Source organism: Dermacentor variabilis, chromosome 3, assembly GCF_050947875.1.
Source record: "Dermacentor variabilis isolate Ectoservices chromosome 3, ASM5094787v1, whole genome shotgun sequence".
NCBI classification, from domain to species: Eukaryota; Metazoa; Arthropoda; class Arachnida; order Ixodida; family Ixodidae; genus Dermacentor; species Dermacentor variabilis.
The window spans coordinates 217,065,234-217,085,803 of NC_134570.1; the positions used below are offsets into that span (position 1 = coordinate 217,065,234).

At 46.2% G+C, this 20,570-nt stretch overlaps 1 protein-coding gene across 1 annotated transcript in view; it reads right to left on the reverse strand.

Annotated features, from left to right (window-relative positions):
- Positions 1-20,570, reverse strand: part of LOC142574424 (cytochrome P450 3A9-like) — a 421,036-nt gene that overhangs the window by 84,539 nt on the left and 315,927 nt on the right. Inside the window, exon 11 of the mRNA XM_075683508.1 lies at positions 8,540-8,628. Coding sequence (XP_075539623.1) covers positions 8,540-8,628 — 89 coding nt within the window. The remainder of the gene's footprint in view (positions 1-8,539; positions 8,629-20,570) is intronic.

The following is a 20,570-nucleotide window of genomic DNA, read 5'->3' on the forward strand; positions in this document are numbered from 1 at the left end:
CTTTTGCGTAATATATTTTTTACGCCGCAATTTGTTGTCAAGTTCGCTTAGTTAATTATATCCCTGATTCCTGTAGTAATTCAGTTCTTAAAAATAGAAAATAATAAGAATTATTAAGCAACTGCTTTTTGTGGACAATTCAAATGAGGCTCTTGTTATTTTGCCAGTGTCCAAAATTCATAGCATGGAGTACAACGCAAATAGTAAATTGTTTTGGCTGTTTTGCATAGATGACGCTCCGTGATAAATTCACTGCACATTAGTGTCAAATGTACTTCCGGTTATACAGTTAGATTATTTGCATTTGAGACATAGCAAAATGACTGTGTTTATATATAGTATCTGGCAGTAACAATTGTCATCTAACCGAGGAATGAATGAGCACATCCCACACCAGGACAGCATTGAAAGAAATGCGCATGGAAATGCATGTTGTACGTGTGTTTGCTTTTCTGCCGTGGAGTGTTTTGTGCACTGTTCTTACTCGGACATGAATCACAAACTGACCCACTGTTCCACCATAGTAATTAAGGTTCTTTTTTCAACTCAAGCCTTCAAGACGCTGCGCATATATGCTCCGTCCTTTATACTCTGCAAATACGTTTATAAGTTCACTTATTGGACCAAGTTTTTTCAACATTTCTTGCTTCAATGTTTGTCATGGCCTCATCATTCCTCCTTTCAGGACGACTGAGAAAACAGAGATTATCGGTCTGCAAGCTGCCCACGCCAAGCCATAAGCAGGTGTGTGGTCGCCATAACGACAGCAGGTAATCTTGAACCATCTACCTCACCATGAAATGTTTGCAAGTTTAGATTAGAGCGGTGCGAGCCCTTTGAGGAAGGTAGCAGTCCACTGTTTTATATCATACCGAGCGGGATCGCTAAAATTTGACATACATAATCACTTGACTTTAAGGCCGTTTAATGACAAACGGAGAAGTAACATGCAGAGTCCCAACTTCTTTATTTCTATTCATTATAACCTTGACGACCGGTACAGGCACAACGTAGCAAGCTCCTTGTTGCTAATCCGCAAACTCTGTCATCTGCTCTCTGCAAATGAGCTTGTCCTGCATTGCTACCAATTATCACATGCTCCCTCACAACGATAATTCTTTACATGAAAATGCCAATAATATTCAAAAGATCAAAAGAGCTCAAAGCAATTTTGAGGAAATTATAGTTCACGTTGACGGAATTTATGGCAGTCACTCCTATATGGTTAATGTACAGTTTGCATGAAATCAACAACTATACTTTGTTTGACAAGCTGCTTGCAGCGCTTTGGGAGGTAGCGGCCGCTTAGCCAATCAAGATGGGCATCAACAACGCGTTGACCAGCAGCTTCAGCGATGCAGTACACAAGGTATCGGTCCCCGCCTGTGTTCACGCTATAGATAACCTTCATGAGCTCCGCTTTCACCATGTTGCTACTTCACCCTTCACAATACTCATAGATCAAAATCGTCCAGCTTCGTTGTCCGCTCACCGTCTTTTGCACCACAACGCTTCTTCGTTGACAACACTCTGCCCGCTTTCCCGTCTCCGTTGTCCACTGGTAGATTGTTCGTTCACCCACTGGGTAAGTTTTGCAGTTCTCTTGATAAGCTCATTCAAGCTTAAACTGCCTCCGCACTCGACGCGAAACCCTTCAATAACGTTTGAAACTATCTGCTTCGCCAGCTTGGGGAAACAGTGCACATTCGAAGGACGGCACATAGGAGACACAACCGAATTGGGCGAAGCTACGTTGCCGGAAGACAGCGCATCACCACTTCGTAACAGGCCTCCGAGGAGCTGTGTTCGTGGGGGTCATTGCTATCAGTTTCGCGACTGCTTGAATGCGCTCTCTGTACTTTGAAATTGCCACTCCACAGTCCTTAAATTTTTTGTGTTTTTTTATTTTAATCTAGTTCCTAAGTGCTCAAATATTTCGCAGACTATTTCCTGTGCTCCTGCAGTCCTGATTGGCTAAGAGGCCCGTACCTTCAGCAGCGATGCAAACAGCTTGTGAAACGAAGTATAGGCTAGTCCTGCGCCGTAAGACAGCTAGGAAAGGCAAGCTCGCACCATCTGCTATCTCCACGCTTCACAAACTAAAAACTATTTTTCTTTGTTTTCAAACAGGAAATGACAAATGTAAGCACCGTGTGCTCCCAAAAATATTTTGCAGTGTACTCGCAGATAGCAAGTTTGGCTTTTCAGTTAACGAGGAAGGGAAGCCTCAGCGTGGGAATTCGTCTTCACCAGGCCCGTCACAAATATGTTTGCTTAGTGAAACGTTGACTCCTGGCTGAGGCTTCCTTTGCTGACCTCTGTTATTACTTAAATGGTTTTCAGCGCGAAAAATAGGACACAGACAACAGAATAAAAGACACGGACAGGCGCATTGAATTTGAGGCGCACTCAAAGTTCACCTGTCCTTGTCATTTATTCTGTTGTGGGTGTCCAATTTTTTTTGCGTCGAAAAACAATTTCTTAAAGCCACGTACCAAGTAGCCCAGCAGCAGACGTTACTAAACTGTTGTTGCCTAATTAAAGTGTTCATCTCCTTGCAACTCTTTGCCTTGTTTCAATACATATACCATTTTTTTTCTATAACAAGCCGTAAACTGCATTTTCCAAGGATATGTGAGCATTAATTGACCTGCCTTATATGTTTATTTAGTGTCCTTGTTTTTTCACACAATATCTTCAGAAGGCTTTGTAAGCACTGTTGTCTCCGTAACGTTCTTTGCTAGCTCTGAGTACTCGACTTATGTCGTAGCCTTTACTGCCCTACTGCTACCTTCCTCTCGCCAGCGTGTTATTAAAAAAAATGGGACGTAGAAGCCCGAGCGTATCTTGCTGACATTACCTTCTTAGCTGTGAACTTTTTATGTTTCTCTTATTTTTCAATCCAGCTGAAATCATCGAACGCAGACAATATGCGTATAGTATGAACCACGTCAAGTACCTCTGTACGCAACTACAGTACGAGGGTAGCAAAGCATAAATATCGTTGCCTGAAGCTTCGTTCTCCTTGCTTTAGCGACATGCCAAGCACGATGAGAAAACCGGTTGATTTAAGCTTTCACTTCTCTGAAATAGTTAGCTATCTCTGTTTCTGAATGTCGTAACCTCAGTGCCTGACAGCATTAAGTCCAACTACTCCTACGAAATTTGTAGGCGTGTACAGCTTCATTCACCATTGACAATAAACAAAGTAAGCTTATTTGTTTGAAGTGTTTTCTTGACAGTTGAGGACCCTCCGCCACGTAGCAAAATAATAAAGATAATCATAATCGTCATCATTATCATCATCATCATCATCAGCCCGTTGATGCTCACTGCAAGACGAAGGCCTCTCCCTGCGCTCTCCATTTGCCCCTGTCCTGCGTCAACCAATTCGAACTAGCACCCGCGAATTTCCTAATTTTATCGCCCAACCTAGTCTTCTGCCGTCGTCGACTGCGGTGCCCTTCTCTCGGCGCCCATTCTGTAACCCTAATGGCACACCGGTTATCTAACCTACGCATTACATGACCTGCCCCGCTCGACTTTTTTCTCTTAATGTTAATTAGAATATCAGCTATCCCCATTCGATCTTTCATCCACACTGCTCTCTTTCTGGCTCTTAACTTAGCGACTGAGATTCTTCGTCCCATCACTTTTTGCGCGGTCTTTACCTCGTTTTCGAGCTTCGTTGTGAGTCTCCGAGTTTCTACGCCATATGTTAGCATCGGCAGAATGCACTGGTTCTACACCTTTTTTTTTTTAATGATAGTGGTAAGCTTCCAGGCAGGATCTAACAATGTATGCCGTATGCGCTTCAACTAACTTTTATTCTTCTGTAAATTTCCTTCTCGTGATCAGCACTTCATCGAAAACTTTATGAGCTGACTGGCGATCCTGAACTCTTGTTCGCTTGCCCGGCTATTGCTCATTATCTTTGTCTTCTGCGTATTAGTCTTTAACTCCTATCTTACACTCTCTCTGTTAAGGTCCTCAATAATTCGTTGTAACTCGTCCCCAGCATTCCTGAACAAGACAATGTCATATGCAAATCGAAGGTTGCTGAAAAATTCGCCGCTGATGGTAACTCCTAGTCCTTCCCTGATGAATAGCTTGAGTACGTCTTCCAAGCAGGCAGTGAATAGCATAGGAGATATTGTGTCTCGTTGTCTGACCCTTTACTTTATATGTATCTTCCGATATTTCTTGTGGAGAATTAAGGTAGCTCTGTAATCTCTGTAAATATTTTCTGAGATATTTACGTAAGCGTCCTCTACTCCTTGATAACGCAATGCCGCTATGACTGCTGCTATCTCTACTGAATAAAATGTATTTTCGTAATCTATGAAAGCCATATAGAGAGGTTGATTGCATTCTGTGGAATTCTCGATAACCCGATTGATATGGATGTATCCATTGCAGAATATCCGTTCCTGAAACCAGCCTGTTCCCTTGGTAGACTGAAGTACAGTGTTGTTCTTATACAATTGGAGATCGATGATCTTGGTGAATATTTTATATAATACCGAAAGTAAGCTAATGGGCTTATATTTTCAATTTCTCAATCTGGGTAGTCATGTTAGAGCGACATGCGCACGAATACCGCCTCAGCGGTAAAAAAAGGCCCGCAAACAGCGAGCGAGGAGCTCCACCAGCCCTATAAGCCGATACCGCTGCGGCCATAAATGCGCATTACGTAATAATGATGATATTAGTTTTAAACATCAGGTCAGAGGAGAGGAGGAAACTCGACTCGCTCATTCGACGGTGCATAAAGAGGGCCGTAGGCTTACCAATTACCACCTCCACAGAAAAGCTCCTCTCTATGGGGGTGCACAATACCTGGGACGAAATAGCGGAGGCTGTCAGAATTTCGCAGCTTGAGAGATTAAGCCGAACGACCACGGGCAGAGCTATGCTCGAAATGGTAGGCCTGCAAACAGATAGGGGACTACGAGGCAAGACAAACATCCCGCTGGACTGCCGAGAAAATATAATCATTCCCCCCCTTCCTCGTAACATGCATCCCATATTCAACACGGAGAGGAGGGAAAAAAGAGCAGAAGCACTAATCAAACGCTTTGATTCAATGAACAGCAAGTCGGTTGCGTACGTGGACGCGGCAAGTGGCAAGTCGGGTGCGGCGGTCGCCTCGGTGGTCGACGGCCGAGGTGCCCCCGTATCGGCCGCCACCATTAGAAGCCGCAACTCGGAAACGGCTGAAGAAGTTTCGATAGCGCTTGCTTGCGTGGGAACGGAAGCAAATTTCATAATTAGCGATAGCAAAACGGCCATCTGGAATTTTGGAAAGGGCAGGATCTCGCCGGAAGCGGCAAGGGTTCTGGCCAGTAGACGGCTGAACAGAAAAATTAGCCTAATTTGGACCCCTGCACACACGTCCGTTCCTGGCAACGAGGCGGCCCACGAGTTAGCCCGAGCTCTCTACTTCCGGGTGGCTGTGGAACCGCCCGACTGCCGGAACATGGACGAGTGTCTGCAAAATTATACGGAGATTGTCGAAAATTATCGGCTACGCAGGAGACTGGTGCCACCACCGGATAAAAGTCTAAACAATAGAGAGGCAGTCGCATGGCGGCGCCTGCAAGCTGGGAACTTCGTAAACCCGGTCTGGGCATACCATGTTATGCATGATAGAGAAACCGATGAGTGCAAACACTGTGGGGCGAGAGGGACCCTCGATCACATAATCTGGGAATGCGCTAGCTCACCAGGGGCTAAAGCAAACATAAATTGTAGAGAGGCCTGGGAAGCCCTGCTGCGGAGCGAGGACCCTACTCCACAGCAACACGCCATCCGCCTGGCGGAAGAAGCCGCGAAGAGTCAAGACCTCTTTGCTTGCTTCTAATCGCGGAGGTTCCGGCCCCCGTCACCAAGGCCTGTGTGCCGGGGACGGGGAGTAGGGGCCTCCTTATCCGGCGGTACAATAAAGTTGCTATCATCATCATCATCATTAGTTTTAATTTGGCCAGCTCTTTGTCTTGGTCGTACACTTTACCACACGACCGCTACGCTTAATTTCGTTGCACTGCGGAAAGTACAGTTTCCCTTCCCTACTTACTATATGTCTTCTAAGGCTCTACACTATCCAGCCTGGCAGCAAGGAGGTTGTATACATAACCTCTTTGTCTGGAAGACAGTGCGTGGGCGCTCATGGCTGCTAGTGGTTCCGGTAAGTTTACTTGTTTTCACCCTTCTTGCACTTGCACGCTTTCAAGCCACAGTTGGGGCATTGCGCGCGCGGTTAAGTTTCGCATTCGCATTTTTGTTTCGCGTGACACTGAGAATGGTGGCCCAATCTCCGCTTGTTTACACAACCGAATATTCTTTCTTCGACGGCTATAGATTGACCACATAATCCTGAATGCCTTGAATCATGAAGCTGTCCACCCCCTGCGATCTGCAAGTAATTATTACAGTCGACATACCACAGAGCAGAAACAATTGGTGTAGTGTGGTACAGCAGCGCGAACAGCTCGAGTTATAAAGGTAAACCGCTATTGCGGCTCCATTGCCGCGCCCCGAGTTAGTAGAGCTCGTCGATCCAGAATTCAGTGTCAGTGTTTCCATGTTCACGAAGTGCGCGAAATGCGAGAGCAGATGAGGACGCGACACGCTGCCGATGCTGCACGACAGTAACCTGAAATCACCTTAAGCTTTAAGCTCGGGTGCTCCTATATAAGCACATGTAAAAGGAGAATTCGTTTTTCTCCGCAACCACTGCACCAAGTTTGGCGAGATTTATTGAATTGAAAAGAAAAATTTAGGTCGGTGACTGTTGGAGTGCTGGTTTCGAATTTCTATTTAGCTCGTCAAGTTTTTATTGAAAAGTGGCTAAAATTGAAAACTTCCTGGAACCGAAACTATCAAGTTTACAACTCTGCAACTCAGCAATGAAAAACAATATCACAATTATGTGAAACGCATATAATAGTGCACAAAAGCGGTGGAACTTGCTATGTTACATATGAATATCAAAGAATTTAGTACTATGAAAATGCAGCTTTTGCAGAAGCTTTGCACACAACGTAACAAGTTCACCTAAGACATCAAACGACATATCAAATTTGCCCGCTTTCAATGATCTAGTGGATGCGGTTTATAGAATCACGATACCTGTTCTTGATGCGAGCTATTAATTTGTAAATGTCTTGCTTCTATTTCTTTCAATCTCTCATATTTTTGAAGATCTTTTTAATAAAATTCAGGCCCTAAACCGAAATTCTGTTCCAACAGTCACTATAATGTAACTTTCTCTCTCAAACGCTGCTAATATTATTAAAATCGGTCGAGGGGTTATCTCAGAAAAACATGTTTGCGTTTTACATGTATTTGAAAAGGCTGCGTCGGAGCTGGGCCCGAGCTTCCTCGTAAGTTACGCTCCAAATCCGGCGCGCCCGAGCTCACTCGCGTGCGTGGCTTTGGAGTTGGCAGGGCGGTTAACTAAGGCGCCCACTATTTTTTTTTCTATGCTTTTAAGGCGAAGCGCGAGAAGCAAAGACGGATACAGGGTACAACACATGCGCTTGTTTCCGTCCGTCCCTGTTTTTCGCGCTTCACCTGCAGAATCTCATACAAGACAGGACGAACTTACGCACTTCTCTAGCTTATTTCGATGCTTGGGTTGCTAACGGATGATGTGAACATTTGACCACGGCGTGTTGCCAGCTTTCGCCTTCCCCCTTGTTTCTCGGTGGCCAAAGCGCTAGCGTTCGAGAGCAGCCGTGCCACGGCGCATACATGGCTCGTGCGTGGTGCCCTGTCCAGAGGCCAGTTTGGCTTGAATAGCCACGATGTGGACGCACGGTCAGCCTTTCGCTCAATCGGCGCTGAAAATTGTCTGCCTTCCTCTGCTGGCATGGTGATCGTTCGCACGCCAGCACTAGCGTTACTAATGAGCTGCTGGGACTCTCGTCTAAGTAGAAAGCACAGTAATCGCCGCGTTACCTAATATTTCACTTGGCGCTGACAACGCTCATAGTTTCCCGTCGGCCGCATCGTGTGCATCATCGCTATGTGACTCCTGCAGTATTTTCACCGCGACAGTCGTGATCGTACCAGCGTTGTGAGACGTCTGGTAGCTTACAGAGTGCTGTTCCTTTTGCTTAGCTGCCGCTGTCTTGCAGGCTGCGTCGCGCAAACATGTTGCAGCCGCGTTACAATACCGTCCGCGGAGTTCAACCGTAAGTCTAAAGCGTGCTGTCATTGTTAATACTTACACCACTAGACAGAACAGTAGGCGCGTAAAAAACGTTCTTCTTGATGTTAAATGTATTACTACACTCATCTTTCAAAACAACATTCTTGAACAGTTCTCTGTAACACCTAAATTTTGTTCTTGTTTTTCTTTCAGCAACCGCCTGTTCTAGTATGCCTAATTTATGCCCTGTGTTTTCTTCTTTTTTCTGGAGTAGAGTGATCTTCTCCAGCCCTTCGCTAGCGATAAGATGCTTGCCTTCATCTCTTAAGCATTCCTTTCCTGCATAAATGAAAACAATGATAAATCGTACTCTGGGGTACTCACATGTGCACAGATGGATTCATCCGGAGGACCTCCATAAATACGGCGTCAAGATACTCAAGCCCCATGACTACCTCGTAAGTGATTTCCGTCTGGGAAAATGTGAGAAGAAATAGTATTCACTTATTTCGCTCTTCAAGTAGAAACACAAAATTATGTCCATGTTTTGTTTTAAACTTCATTGAGACATGTATTTGGTTTGAAATTAAGCCGCCCCAATGGGCTCAGTGCAAAAACCAAGGAGAAAATATGCAGACAGAAAGAGCGCCACACTTTCAACTAAATCTATTTGAGGAGGTAGCACGCATTGTATAAGCTGAGTGAAGTTATGCAGAATAACATTAGAAGCGCGGCACGCAGAGACAAGCTATTCGAGATCCATATCTAGAAAGAAAAACTCTGTCTTCTAAAAACGGATCCCTGATACATAAATAACTTTTCTTTTTATTTAGCAAAATATGCTTCCAGCAGCATACGGGCCGACACATCCCGGCTTTTAGCCATTGCGCACGTTTGTCCTGAAACTAAGGGAAGCAGGTATGAAGTAGAAAGTTGTACCGTTACCTGGACTTGTATGGTTCTTTTTGTTCTTGGCACACTTGTTGCACATGCGTATTTCATCTCTCGTGTTCAGACATAAGGAATTTAGTAATACTTAAGTGCGCGCCGAATGGCTGACAATTAAGCGTAACTGCTTTCCTAGTAACGTACGAAGCCTTTCAGTAATTCTTAAGAACATCTGATGAGTCCACGACTTGACTCGGTCTCATTGTTTTTCCTGCTCTCTTGCGTCGTTGTGGCGCATACTCATAGTGGGGAATTTGCCATGAATCGGGTGGTTAAATTAGGTGTATAAAGAAAGACAAGCGAGGTAATAATTTGAGCATTGAAGCTTAGAAAGCAAACTTCTTGTGCGAGGTAGAAAAACAATCGGAAGAAAAACATAAATTAAGAAGCAACCAACAATATTTCAATAAATAAATCAAAAATTTACTCGCCATCCCGGCCCTGCGGAAGTGAATGTTCACCGAAGCTGTTGAAAACCGCCACTACTACTGCTGAGGAGGCATGCAATGGTTTGTTTGCTTTAGAGCAATGATAATTTATAGTAATGGTAAAAATGGGAGTAATGGTAATTTTGACAGCACCCCACCACCAATAGCGGTGCTGCAACAACATTAAAATTACTTGATAGGCTGGTTCTTTTGTATAAAAAAAGACTAGGGCCGTCACTCTCCACGTTGCAAGCTGCTGTCCCCGCAGCAGCTTGCGCAACGGTAATCTGCACCGGGAAACGCATGCGGGGAGTCCTACGTGCTTCGCATTGTTATCGGGTGCACCTTATCAACACTTATCTGGTTCGGATGCTTGTTTCGTGCTTGCTCTTTATTGAAGCGTATGGTGTTCTGTATGTGTTATACGTGATTCCAAAGAATGTATGAACTGTTCGCTACGCTCAGAGCTTGAAGTCTCTGTCTTACTGCGGTACGAACTACTACTACTGGCCGCTGGGATCGGCCCACATTTTTGCTAATAGGCGCGGACACGAAAAATGCCGACCACTGAGAGCCCAACAGCTTCGCTGTAATAAATAAATGAACTGTAGCGGGGAGGGGAGACGATCAGTCTAATATTGTCATTTAGTAGTAACGGTAAGGAACACAGTGGCAATACTGTGAATGACGAAACTAAGTTTTTTTGGGCCCACCTGAGCCCACAAAGACAGGCTACACTCAAAGTTTAACGATAGCGGCGAGCACAGTCGGGGATCATCCAAATCTCACTTGAAAGTCAAGCGCGTTGGGTTTGAAGAATGAGTTTTTGAAGGTTCCAGAGTAATCGCTGGGGCCCGCGTGTCTTCCAGATAGTAGTACACAATTTGTGCCGTTCATACATTCAGATCACACAAAGTGCGGTGACAGCAGACAACGGATCGATAACACTCGAGAAACAGCCGATACACGCAGGCGCTTCCTGCGATGAGCGATAACGTTTGACATTTGTTTGTCTTTGGAAAGCGGACTCCGGAGACATAAACGAGTACATGTATCGATATGGTAATCAATTATATTCAATCAGCTGATCTTGTATTGTCAAGGAAACATTTCTGCGGATGAACCCGATAAAGCAAGCTCCAAAGAATTGGATCACAGGCCGAAATAAATCGACGCCAATAGTGCGATGCGAGGTAAAAGAAAATATAAGCTTTGCATGCGAAAACTACGATCTTATTGCTTATGAGGCACGCCGTAGTGGGGGACCGCGGAAATTTGGACCACTTCGGGTTTTTTTAACATGTAACGAAATCAAAGTACTTAGGTGTTCTGACATTTGCTCCCACCAAAATGCGGTCGCCACGGCCGGGATTCCGTCCCACCACCTCGTGCTTAGCAGCCCGCCGCATTTCGACGGAGGCGTAATGCGAAAACATGCGTGTACTTAGATTTAGGTGCTTGTTAAAGAGCCACAGGTGGTCGAAATATCCGGAGTCCTCAACTATGGCGTGCCTCATAATCAGAAAGTGGTTTTGGCACGTACAAACCCATAATTTATTTTTTTTCCTTCGCAGCGCAACACTATAGCCACTAAGCAACCACGGCGGGTCAGTGGGATTTCCAGCAGTCTTTTTCTAATTATAGGAAAATGCCTACATCACAACAACAGCAAAAAATGGTCTGTTGTCTACGCTTCGCCACAGAATGAACACTACGGTGAGGAGACCAGACCAAACCTGTGTAGATAGTTCAACGTAGGTATACGGCAGTACAGTCTCGTGATGAACTGTTTACTTTTTCTTGTTTGACATCAAATATCTTTGCCAAGTGTGCAGGACATGTCGTTAATCGATAGAATTAGTTATTGCGGAGGCTAGGACTGCCTGCATAATGATGCTCCTGCGAAAAGTAGCACCAGCGACGTGAGCAGTCAAAGAACAATACGGTCGAATAGGGCCGTTTATCAATGGCGGGGCTATAGAATCTGCAATTTCATTTATAATTAGTCCTTTATGGTTAGGCACCTAAATTAAACGCACACTTGTCAAATGTCCAGGTGCAGATGAATCAAACGTCCTTATTGCGTGAGAGTCACGAGAAGCAGTAAGGGATGAGCACAATCATAATGCATGAGTGACTATCACGGCTGACGTAATTGAGGGGCCTTATTGGCGTAGAGACCGGACCACTGCCATGAATTCGGCTAAAAAGGTGAGTACAAAATCTAGCAGCCAAAGAGAAAATGTCTAATCGAGAATCGGGAAAAGCTACCTACACCTGACTTATCTTCGCATTGCGAACCATCCGTCACAATCATGATGATTGTTTGAGGTTCTTTAGATGATCTTGCTATAGACCGTCAATAATACGATGTGGAAGTTTTCTTGTAATTTTCGGAAAAGTGGCATCGCTGAGAAATTTATTTGGTATGGAAGCTAAGCCACTGTAATGTGGCGCAAAGTAAAAACCAAAGAGAATATATGGGTACGGAAAGAGCGCCAGACTTGCAATTAAATTTATTTGAGGAGGCAACACCAATTATAAATGTCGAGTGAACTTATGTAGAATAAGATTAGAAGCGCGGCACGCACAGCCAAGCTATTCGATAGCCATATTTAAAAGAAAAACTCACTCTTCCAAAGAGAGATACGAGGAACACTGATACGCAAACCACATTTTCTTTTCTGAATTAGCGAAAGAGGCTTCCAGCAGCATACGAGTAAAACATGGCCGCTTTTTCCGACTGCGAACGCGTGCTCTCAAACTAAGGAAAACAGGTGTAAAGTAGGAAGTTGTATTGCAGCATTGGCTGGAAGAGTCTGGTTCTTTCTTTATTTTATGTATTAAGAGACATTTGTTTTCTTCATATAGCGCTAAGTGACCTTATAAGACATGATCTTGAGTTGTAGCGCAAAGTTACACGGACAGGGACTAGAAGCAGACAGGACGAGCGTTAACTCTCAACTAAACCTTTATTAAAACTATCAACATATCTGTTGGTGATAGCAAATATCGCAGCACATGAACATGACAAGGTCTAAAGACATGTTAAACATATCAAGAGGTACGGATACCAAAAAGGAAACAAACAGACACTACTTCACGTGACCTCGCGTATCTTTCGCTAGCCCAATGCATGATTCCCAATCATACTGACATGGATATCAAACGATCGGGCTTCGAACGAAGTCTGCGATGGTACGCACGTCGTGTACTTCAGACCACGTGAAAAAGAGTAGCGTGACATCGCGTAACTTTTGCAAGCCATGGGTAACTTCCAACCATTCCGACGTGGGCATTAAACGAACTGGAATCAAGAAGGCTATGCGGTGGTAGCAACGCGGCGGAGTTAAGAGCATCTGGCGAATGGTATCACGTGACGTCACATAACTTTCGCAGGCCCATAGATGCTTCTCAACCATATTGACATGGAAAGCATACGAACTCAGAAGGAGTGTTATTTGACCACACGGGGCTTTTTTCCAATGATTGGTTGATTTACAGACATACTGGTATGTATACTAAACGATTGTGAATCGAACAGCCAGTGTGAATTATGGCAGGCAACACTAGGGAAACGGAGGCGAAAAGCGTGTCGCGTGAATACACGAAAATCTGCGTTGAACGCGATTCACTGCTGAACAGATTGCCGTGAATATCAGGGCGATTGGAATTTACTTCGAAAGTGATGTGGTACTGACAGAATATGTGGATTGGTAATGCTTGCCATAATTTTATTCCTGGCACACGCACAGGATGACTGAAATACCTGGAAGTTCTGGTTTCTGTCGTTGCTGTTCACACAATAACGATGCTATCCAGATGTAATGGTCTCGTTCGGCCGGATGCTGTGCTACATTGTGCATAATTATTGCACACTGACTTAGGAGCTTCAGGGGAAATGTTTGCAACCATCTGGGAACCGCTTCGTGCTAATAAAATTTAACAAAATCTTTTTTCTTCCAGTTGCATTCGAAAGTGTCACCCCCACCCCAGGAATAGGTTTTTGATGTTGGGAAATGAAGCTGTCAGGAAGCTCAGATAGTCGTGGTAAGCGATAATAATTTGATACAGACATGTCAGGTAAACATTTTTCCTGAAGTTCGGTGGTGCCTGCCAGGTTGCTCGTTGCATAAACGGTACTACATTTGTTCTTGTGCGCACTTTGGTTGACTGTGCAAGCTGCCGCAAACCAGCCGCATGTGCTGTAGAGAAATCTCGAAAAACTTGTCACGAGGAAGTGCAGCGATGCAGAATAGAAGATTCTCTGATTCGTATCATTTTCATGCGCATAGTGTACTATAATATGACACTCTTTAGCTATTCGTGCACTTCAGGGCATCACAAATACCACATAAAGATAAAATTTGCGAACTGAAATACTAGAAAAAAATTGGAAAGATGTAGCGTCCAAGCATTGCATTGCTCGAAGAAGAGAAATAATACCAAGACAATTAACGCCGGTTTTATTCTGTTCACATATTCCGTTCCATCGAGTGGTGAATTCCAGTCAAGGTTGGCACTCAACTTGTTCGAGCCAAAGTCGCACGGCGATTATTAAGAAAAACAAAGTAGAAATGACCGTTATTATCTATTACGCCTAGTCATGCTAGTGCTCACCCATGGTTCTGAAAGGCGCGTGCCTCTTTTCACATAGTGAGGAATCTTGTGCAGTGATACTGCGCGAAGCAGTCCAGTGTTCCCAGCAACAAGACCATAAGAATAATTCGTTATCATTGCTAATGTGTGAAGAGCAACTGCCGAAGCAAAAGTTGTCAAGTATTTTAGGCTTCCGTGTTTGCGAGGAAAGAAAAAAAAATATGACAAGCTTTATCAATTCATGTCTTCTATCAGTACAACACGGTTTTTAAGGTAAATTTCTCTCGCCGTGAAACCTACGTTAATCGGTTCAGCAGTCAGTCACGTTCAATGCAGAGTTACGTGAAGTCACGTGACGCGCTTTTCACCTCTGTTTCCGTGGTGTTGTGTGGCGAAAGACGCACTGGCTGTTTGACTTCCGTGCGTTTCGTACGCATGTTGTTACGGTTCACTCTCTGCGGCGATGAATGGAACGGATGCCAAGCGGCTCAGACGACGCGCCTGACCATCACGCTCGTCTACTTGAAAATACTTGTCCGTTTGGTGTGTGCGACTGGATTATTCATTAGCGCAAATCCCACTCTCCTTTGTCCTACGTTTTCCCCGTTTATGCTAGGCAGTGGTATCGTTCCGAATTCCTGTACGCTGGTTGGCCAGTGGTTTGGGTGGTTTGGCCAATATGCTGACGCGGCCGGACCTACGCTCCCCACCACTATATCAGCGAGTGCAATGCCTCCGTTTTCCTCTGTGTCGGCCGACCAGTGTGCTGACAAGGCCCTCTACCAGGGAGAGACAATGAGGTTGCCCAGATGGTGTAGCGTATAAGGAGATAAGCGAAGTGCCAGGAACCCATCTTCTGTGCCCATGCCTACAGGAGCACGCACGCTAAACATTCGCTCACACGTAATGATACATTAAACTTCTGATATTTGCTTTTACATCATATAATCTTCTTTGCCAGAGCCTCAAGGATGCTCAATCTGTTTCTAACTCCTACCAGACCCTGTTGAAGGTCGCCGAAACCCTGTCCCCCGAGACGTCTTTATATTCGTGAATCACCGTATGACTTGAGAAAGTCTCGTGAGGGCACGTGGCACATTTTATCTCGTGGTCTGACATGTTTTTCGTGCGTACCCTTGCAGAGCGTCTTCGAAGCAAATTCGTATAATATCCATGTCCAACGAAGCAAAAATAAATTAAAAATATGATTTGGAAGCACTCATGGTCCTGCAAAGGTTATGTGGGGTCATGTGATACCCTTCGCCACCTGGTGTGTGGTTTGCTACGTGGGTCCCACCGCATAGCACTTTGGATTCCCGATCGTTTGATATCGATGGCGGAATGGTTGCAAATTAACCATGGGCTTGCGAAAGTTACGTGACGTGACGTGACTCTTTATCACGTGGTCTGCAGTAGGCGACGTGCGTACCGTCGAACAGCTTAAGTTTAATATTCATGTCAGTATGCTTGGGAATGCCGCAGAAGCCTGGCAAAAGATACGTAAGGTCACGTAACACTATTTCCCATCTGATTTGACATTCGCAACGTGCGTATCATCCCATAGCTGTTGCGATCCTCGCTCGATTGATAGCCATGTCGGTGTGCCTGTGAATCACATGTCGGCTTTCGAAAGGTACGCTAGGTCACGTGACACTTTTTACCACTTGGCCTAACGTATCTTGCGTGGGTGCCATCATAGAGCTTCTTCGAAGGGCATTCATTTGATATTCATGTCAATATGGTTGGCCAAAACCGATAAACCTGGCGAAAGGTAGGTAATGTCACCTGACACCCTTTTTCTCGTGGTTTGACGCGCGTACCATCGCAGACCTTGTTCGAAGCCCCTTCGTTTGACAGCCATGTCGGCATGGTTGGTAATTAACCATAGTCTGGCTGAAGTTACGTGATGTCACGTGATTCTTTTCCACGTGGCCTGAAGTACGCGAATTGCGCAACATCGCAAATCTTGTTCGAAGCCGGATCGGATGATGCCCATTTCAGTATGATTGGGAATCATGCATTGGCCGGTGAAAGATACGTGAGGTCACGTGACAGCCTTTCCCACGTCCTTTGACGTTAACTACCTGTACACCGTCGCATAGCTTTCGATTTTTCCGTTCATTTGATATCCATGTCGGTATGGTTGGTAATTACGCATGCCCTGGCTAAAGTTACGTGATGTCGCGTGGTTTTTTTCCACGTGGTCGGAAGTACACGAAGTGCCGACCATCGCAGTCCTTGTTCGAAGACCAATCGTTTGATATCCATGTCAATATGGTTGGTAATCACGCATGGGCTAGTGAAGGATACGTAAGGTCACGTGACACCTTTTCGCACGTGATTGACGTTCACTACGTGTACACTAATGCATAGCCTTTCATTTACCCGTTCGTTTGATATGCATGTCGGCATGGTTGGTTTCTACCCATGGTCTGACTAAAGTTACTTGATGTAACTTGATGTAACCTGGAGGCTTACGAAAAGGGTTCTTTAAATTGAGGACGACGCAGCGAGCTATGGAAAGAAGAATGATAGGTGTAACGTTAAGGGGTAAGAAAAGAGCAGATTGGGTGAGGGAACAAACGCGAGTTAACATCTTAGTTGAAATCAAGAAAAAGTAATGGGGGGGGGGGTCATGGGCAGGAGATGTAATGAGGAGCGATAATAACCAATGGTCATAACGGGTTACGGACTGGATTCCAAGGGAAGGGAAGCGTAGCAAGGGGTGGCAGAAAGTTAGGTGGGCGGATGAGATTAATTTGGCAGGGACAACATTGGCCACAATTAGTACATGACCGGGGTAGTTGGAGAAGTATGAGAGAGGCCTTTGCCCTACAGTGGGCGTAACCAGGCTAACGATGATGATGATGATGACTTGATGTCACGTGACTCTTTCCCACGTGGTCTGAAGTACACAAAGTAATAATAATATTTGGGGTTTTACGTGCCAAAACCACTTTCTGATTATGAGGCACGCCGTAGTGGAGGACTCCGGAAATTTTGACCACCTGGGGTTCTTTAACGTGCACCTAAATCTAAGCACACGGGTGTTTTCGCATTTCGCCCCCATCGAAATGCGGCCGCCGTGGCCGGGATTCGATCCCGCGACCTCGTGCTCAGCAGCCCAACACCATAGCCACTGAGCCACCACGGCGGGTTACACAAAGTACGTACCATCGCAGACCTTGTTCGAAGCCCGATCGTTTGATATTGTTACTCGAAGGACGAGATAGTAAGACGAGCAACTACTTGCAGGTTATATTCACAACAGCGGTTGCAGCGCATACCGGTTAGATTCACAGCGCGAGCCCAGTTCGTTCTTCCTCCTCTTTTCTTGAGTCATGGCGCCCACGCGTCTCGTTCAAACAATTAAATACCGCATGCGTGCAGCATAATCCCCCGGCGGCAGAAGCGACGTCCCGGAGGGTCTAAATGTTATCACTGCGAGGGTGATACTGTTTCAGTCGTCTAACGTGCAAGATATCACTGGACTGGGAAGCAGATGGGGCGTCAGGGGCGATCTTATAGGTGGCAGGAGTCACGGCATGAAGCACTCGATATGGGCCTGTGTAACGAGACACCAGTTTTTCTGATAGGCCGAGCTGACGCGACGGAGACCATAGAAGCAGCAAAGAACATGGAGGGAAGTGAACGTCTTCGTGTCGCCGGTCGTACAAACACCTTTGACTCTCTTGGGATTTCAGAAGGCGGTCACGGGCAATTTCCCTTGCGTGGGCACAGCAGGCGCTGGCGTCAAGTGACTATTCACTGGTCGGTGCCGCGTGAGCAGGGAGGGTTTTGTCGAGGGGCAGCGCTGGTTCTCGGCCGAACAGAAGGGAAAACGGGGAATAAGTGGCTGTGTCGTGGCGCGAGGAATTAAAAGAAAATGTGACAAACGGTAGAGCGAGGTCCCAGTCAGTGTCGACTGAAGAGACATATTACGCAGGAATGTCTGTGAGAGTGTGATTGAGACGCTCCGTGCGGCCATTTGTTTGCGGATGGTATGACATGGATAGCTTGTGCCTCTTGGCACAGTACTGCAGGATAACTTTTTGATAGGAATGTCCGGCCACGGTCTGTGAGAGGTTGTCGCGGAGCTCCATGTAATAACATCACGTCGCGTAGAAGAAAATCGGCGACATCTGTGCCGCAGCTTGTGGGAAGCGCTCGGGTGATGGTGTAGCGCGTGGCGTAATCCGTGGCCACAGCGATCCTCCTGTTCTCAGAGGTAGAAAGAGGAAAATGGCCAAGTAATTTCCAAACCAACCCGAAAGAATGGTTCCGCGGGAATATCGAGTGGTTGAAGGTACCCAGCAGGAAGCGTCGATGGTGTCTTGCGTCGATGCCACTTCTCACACGCAGATACATATCTCGAACGAAGTGAGCAAGCCCTGCCAAAAGGAGTGTCGGCGGATTCGGTCGTAGGTACGTGACACACCCAGGTGACCGGCAGTGGGGAGGTGATGAACTTCTTTCAAGCGAAGGTGTTTAGGGATCACAAGGAGTAATGCAGGACCATCGGGGTGAACGTTGTCGTGGTAGAGTATGCCATTTTGAAGTGTGAATAAGCGAAGGGAACTGTCTGCAAGTGACGATTCCAGGTTTTCAATGATGATACGCAATGACGGGTTGCGGCGCTGCTCGTCGGCGAGATGAAGCACTGGAAAAACAGAGAGAACACAGGTGTCAGTGTCAATATCAGACGTAGGGGTGACGTCTTCGAATGGGTAGCGATAGAGGCAATCTGCGTCATGATGTCGGCGTCCCAACTTGTAAGTCACTGTGTAGGGATATTCTTGTAGTCAGAGGGCCCAACGACCGAGTCGGTGAATAGAATCCTTGAACTACGACAGCCAAGAGGGCGCATGATGGTCTGTGATTACTCAGAAGGGCTGGCCATATAAATATCGGCGGAACCTTGAAACAGCCCAGACGAGAACAATACATTCGCGCTCGGTAATCAAATAGTTGCACTCTGCAGTTGTCAGGAGCCGGGTAGCGTAGGCTATAACGCGGTCGTCTCCATGTTGGCGTTGCGATAACATGGCGCCGTTCCCATAACCACAGACATCAGTTTAGACCTCTCTAGGTGAGGACGGGTCAAAGTGGGCCAAGACCGGTGCATTGGTGAGAATCATGATAAGGCGGGAAAATGCGGCGGCCTGAGGGGAACCCCACGTAAAAGGCACGTCTTTCTACAGAAGTTCAGTGAGTGGTCAAGCGATTCCTGCGATATCGTTCACGAACCGTCCGAAATAAGAACAAAGCCCCAAAAAACTCCGCACGTCTTTGACAGACTGAGGTACAGGAATAACCGTTACTGCTGAACCTTCTTCGGGTCTTCGGAGTCGGGTTGTACTCCGGAAGCATCAACGAGATGACCTAGCACTGTAATTTGTCGGCGCCCGAAGTGGAACTTCGACGAGTTTAGTTGGAGCCCAGCCTTGCAGAAGACATTAAGGATAGCAGCGACGAGCTCAAGGTGCGTCTCAAATGTAGGAGAGAACACAAGGACGTCGTCGAGGTATCAAAGGCAAGTTGTCCATTCGAAACCTTGAAGCAGAGAGTCGATCATCCGTTCGAACGTGGTGGGGGCATTGCACAAACCGAACGGCATAACCTTGAATTGGTAGAGGCAATCTGGAGCGACGAAAGCGGTCTTTTCTTGGTCTTGCTCATCGACGGAAATTCGCCAATAACCAGATCGAAGGTCGATGGACGAAAAGTATTTGGCACTGTGAAGAAAATCAAGAGCGCCGTCGATTGGTGGTAAAGCGTAAACGTGCTTTTTTAGTAATTCGGTTTAGGTGGCGGTAATCAACGCAGAAACGCCACGTGCCATCTTTCTTTTTGACGAGCACGATTGGCGACGCCCAAGGGCTCGACGAGGGCTCAACAATGACTCTGGCGAGTATCTTGTTTGCTTCCTGCTGAATAACTTGCCGCTCTGCCGGGGACACGCGATACGGTCGGCTGTGGATGGGAACAGTATCTGCAGTGTTTATCCAATGCTTAACAAAGGACGCCTGACCAAGTGGTCGATTGTCAGTGTCAAATATGTCGCGGTAGGAAAGCAAAAGGCGATATACGGCAGCTGCTTGGTCAGTTGCGAGGTCCGCAGCGACCACGAGACGTCATGGCTATCGAGGTTCAAGGCATCCTGCGGGTAATCAGGAGGATCTGGAGACGCGTCGGCTGTAAAAGCAGTGACGTGGTCGTCTGTGACTCATTGGATCGTGGCCACCGCTATGCCTTCAGCTAACACTTGCTTTGTCAACCCAAAATTGACAACGGGAAGACCCATCCGATTAGCAGCAAGGCTGACGACGGAGTGTGGGACAGAGATGTCGCGCGCCAGGAGGACATCACGAATAGGTGCGACGACGTAGTCGCCATCAGGCATGGTTGCCGTTGAGGTCAATTCGACGAAGGTTAGGGCT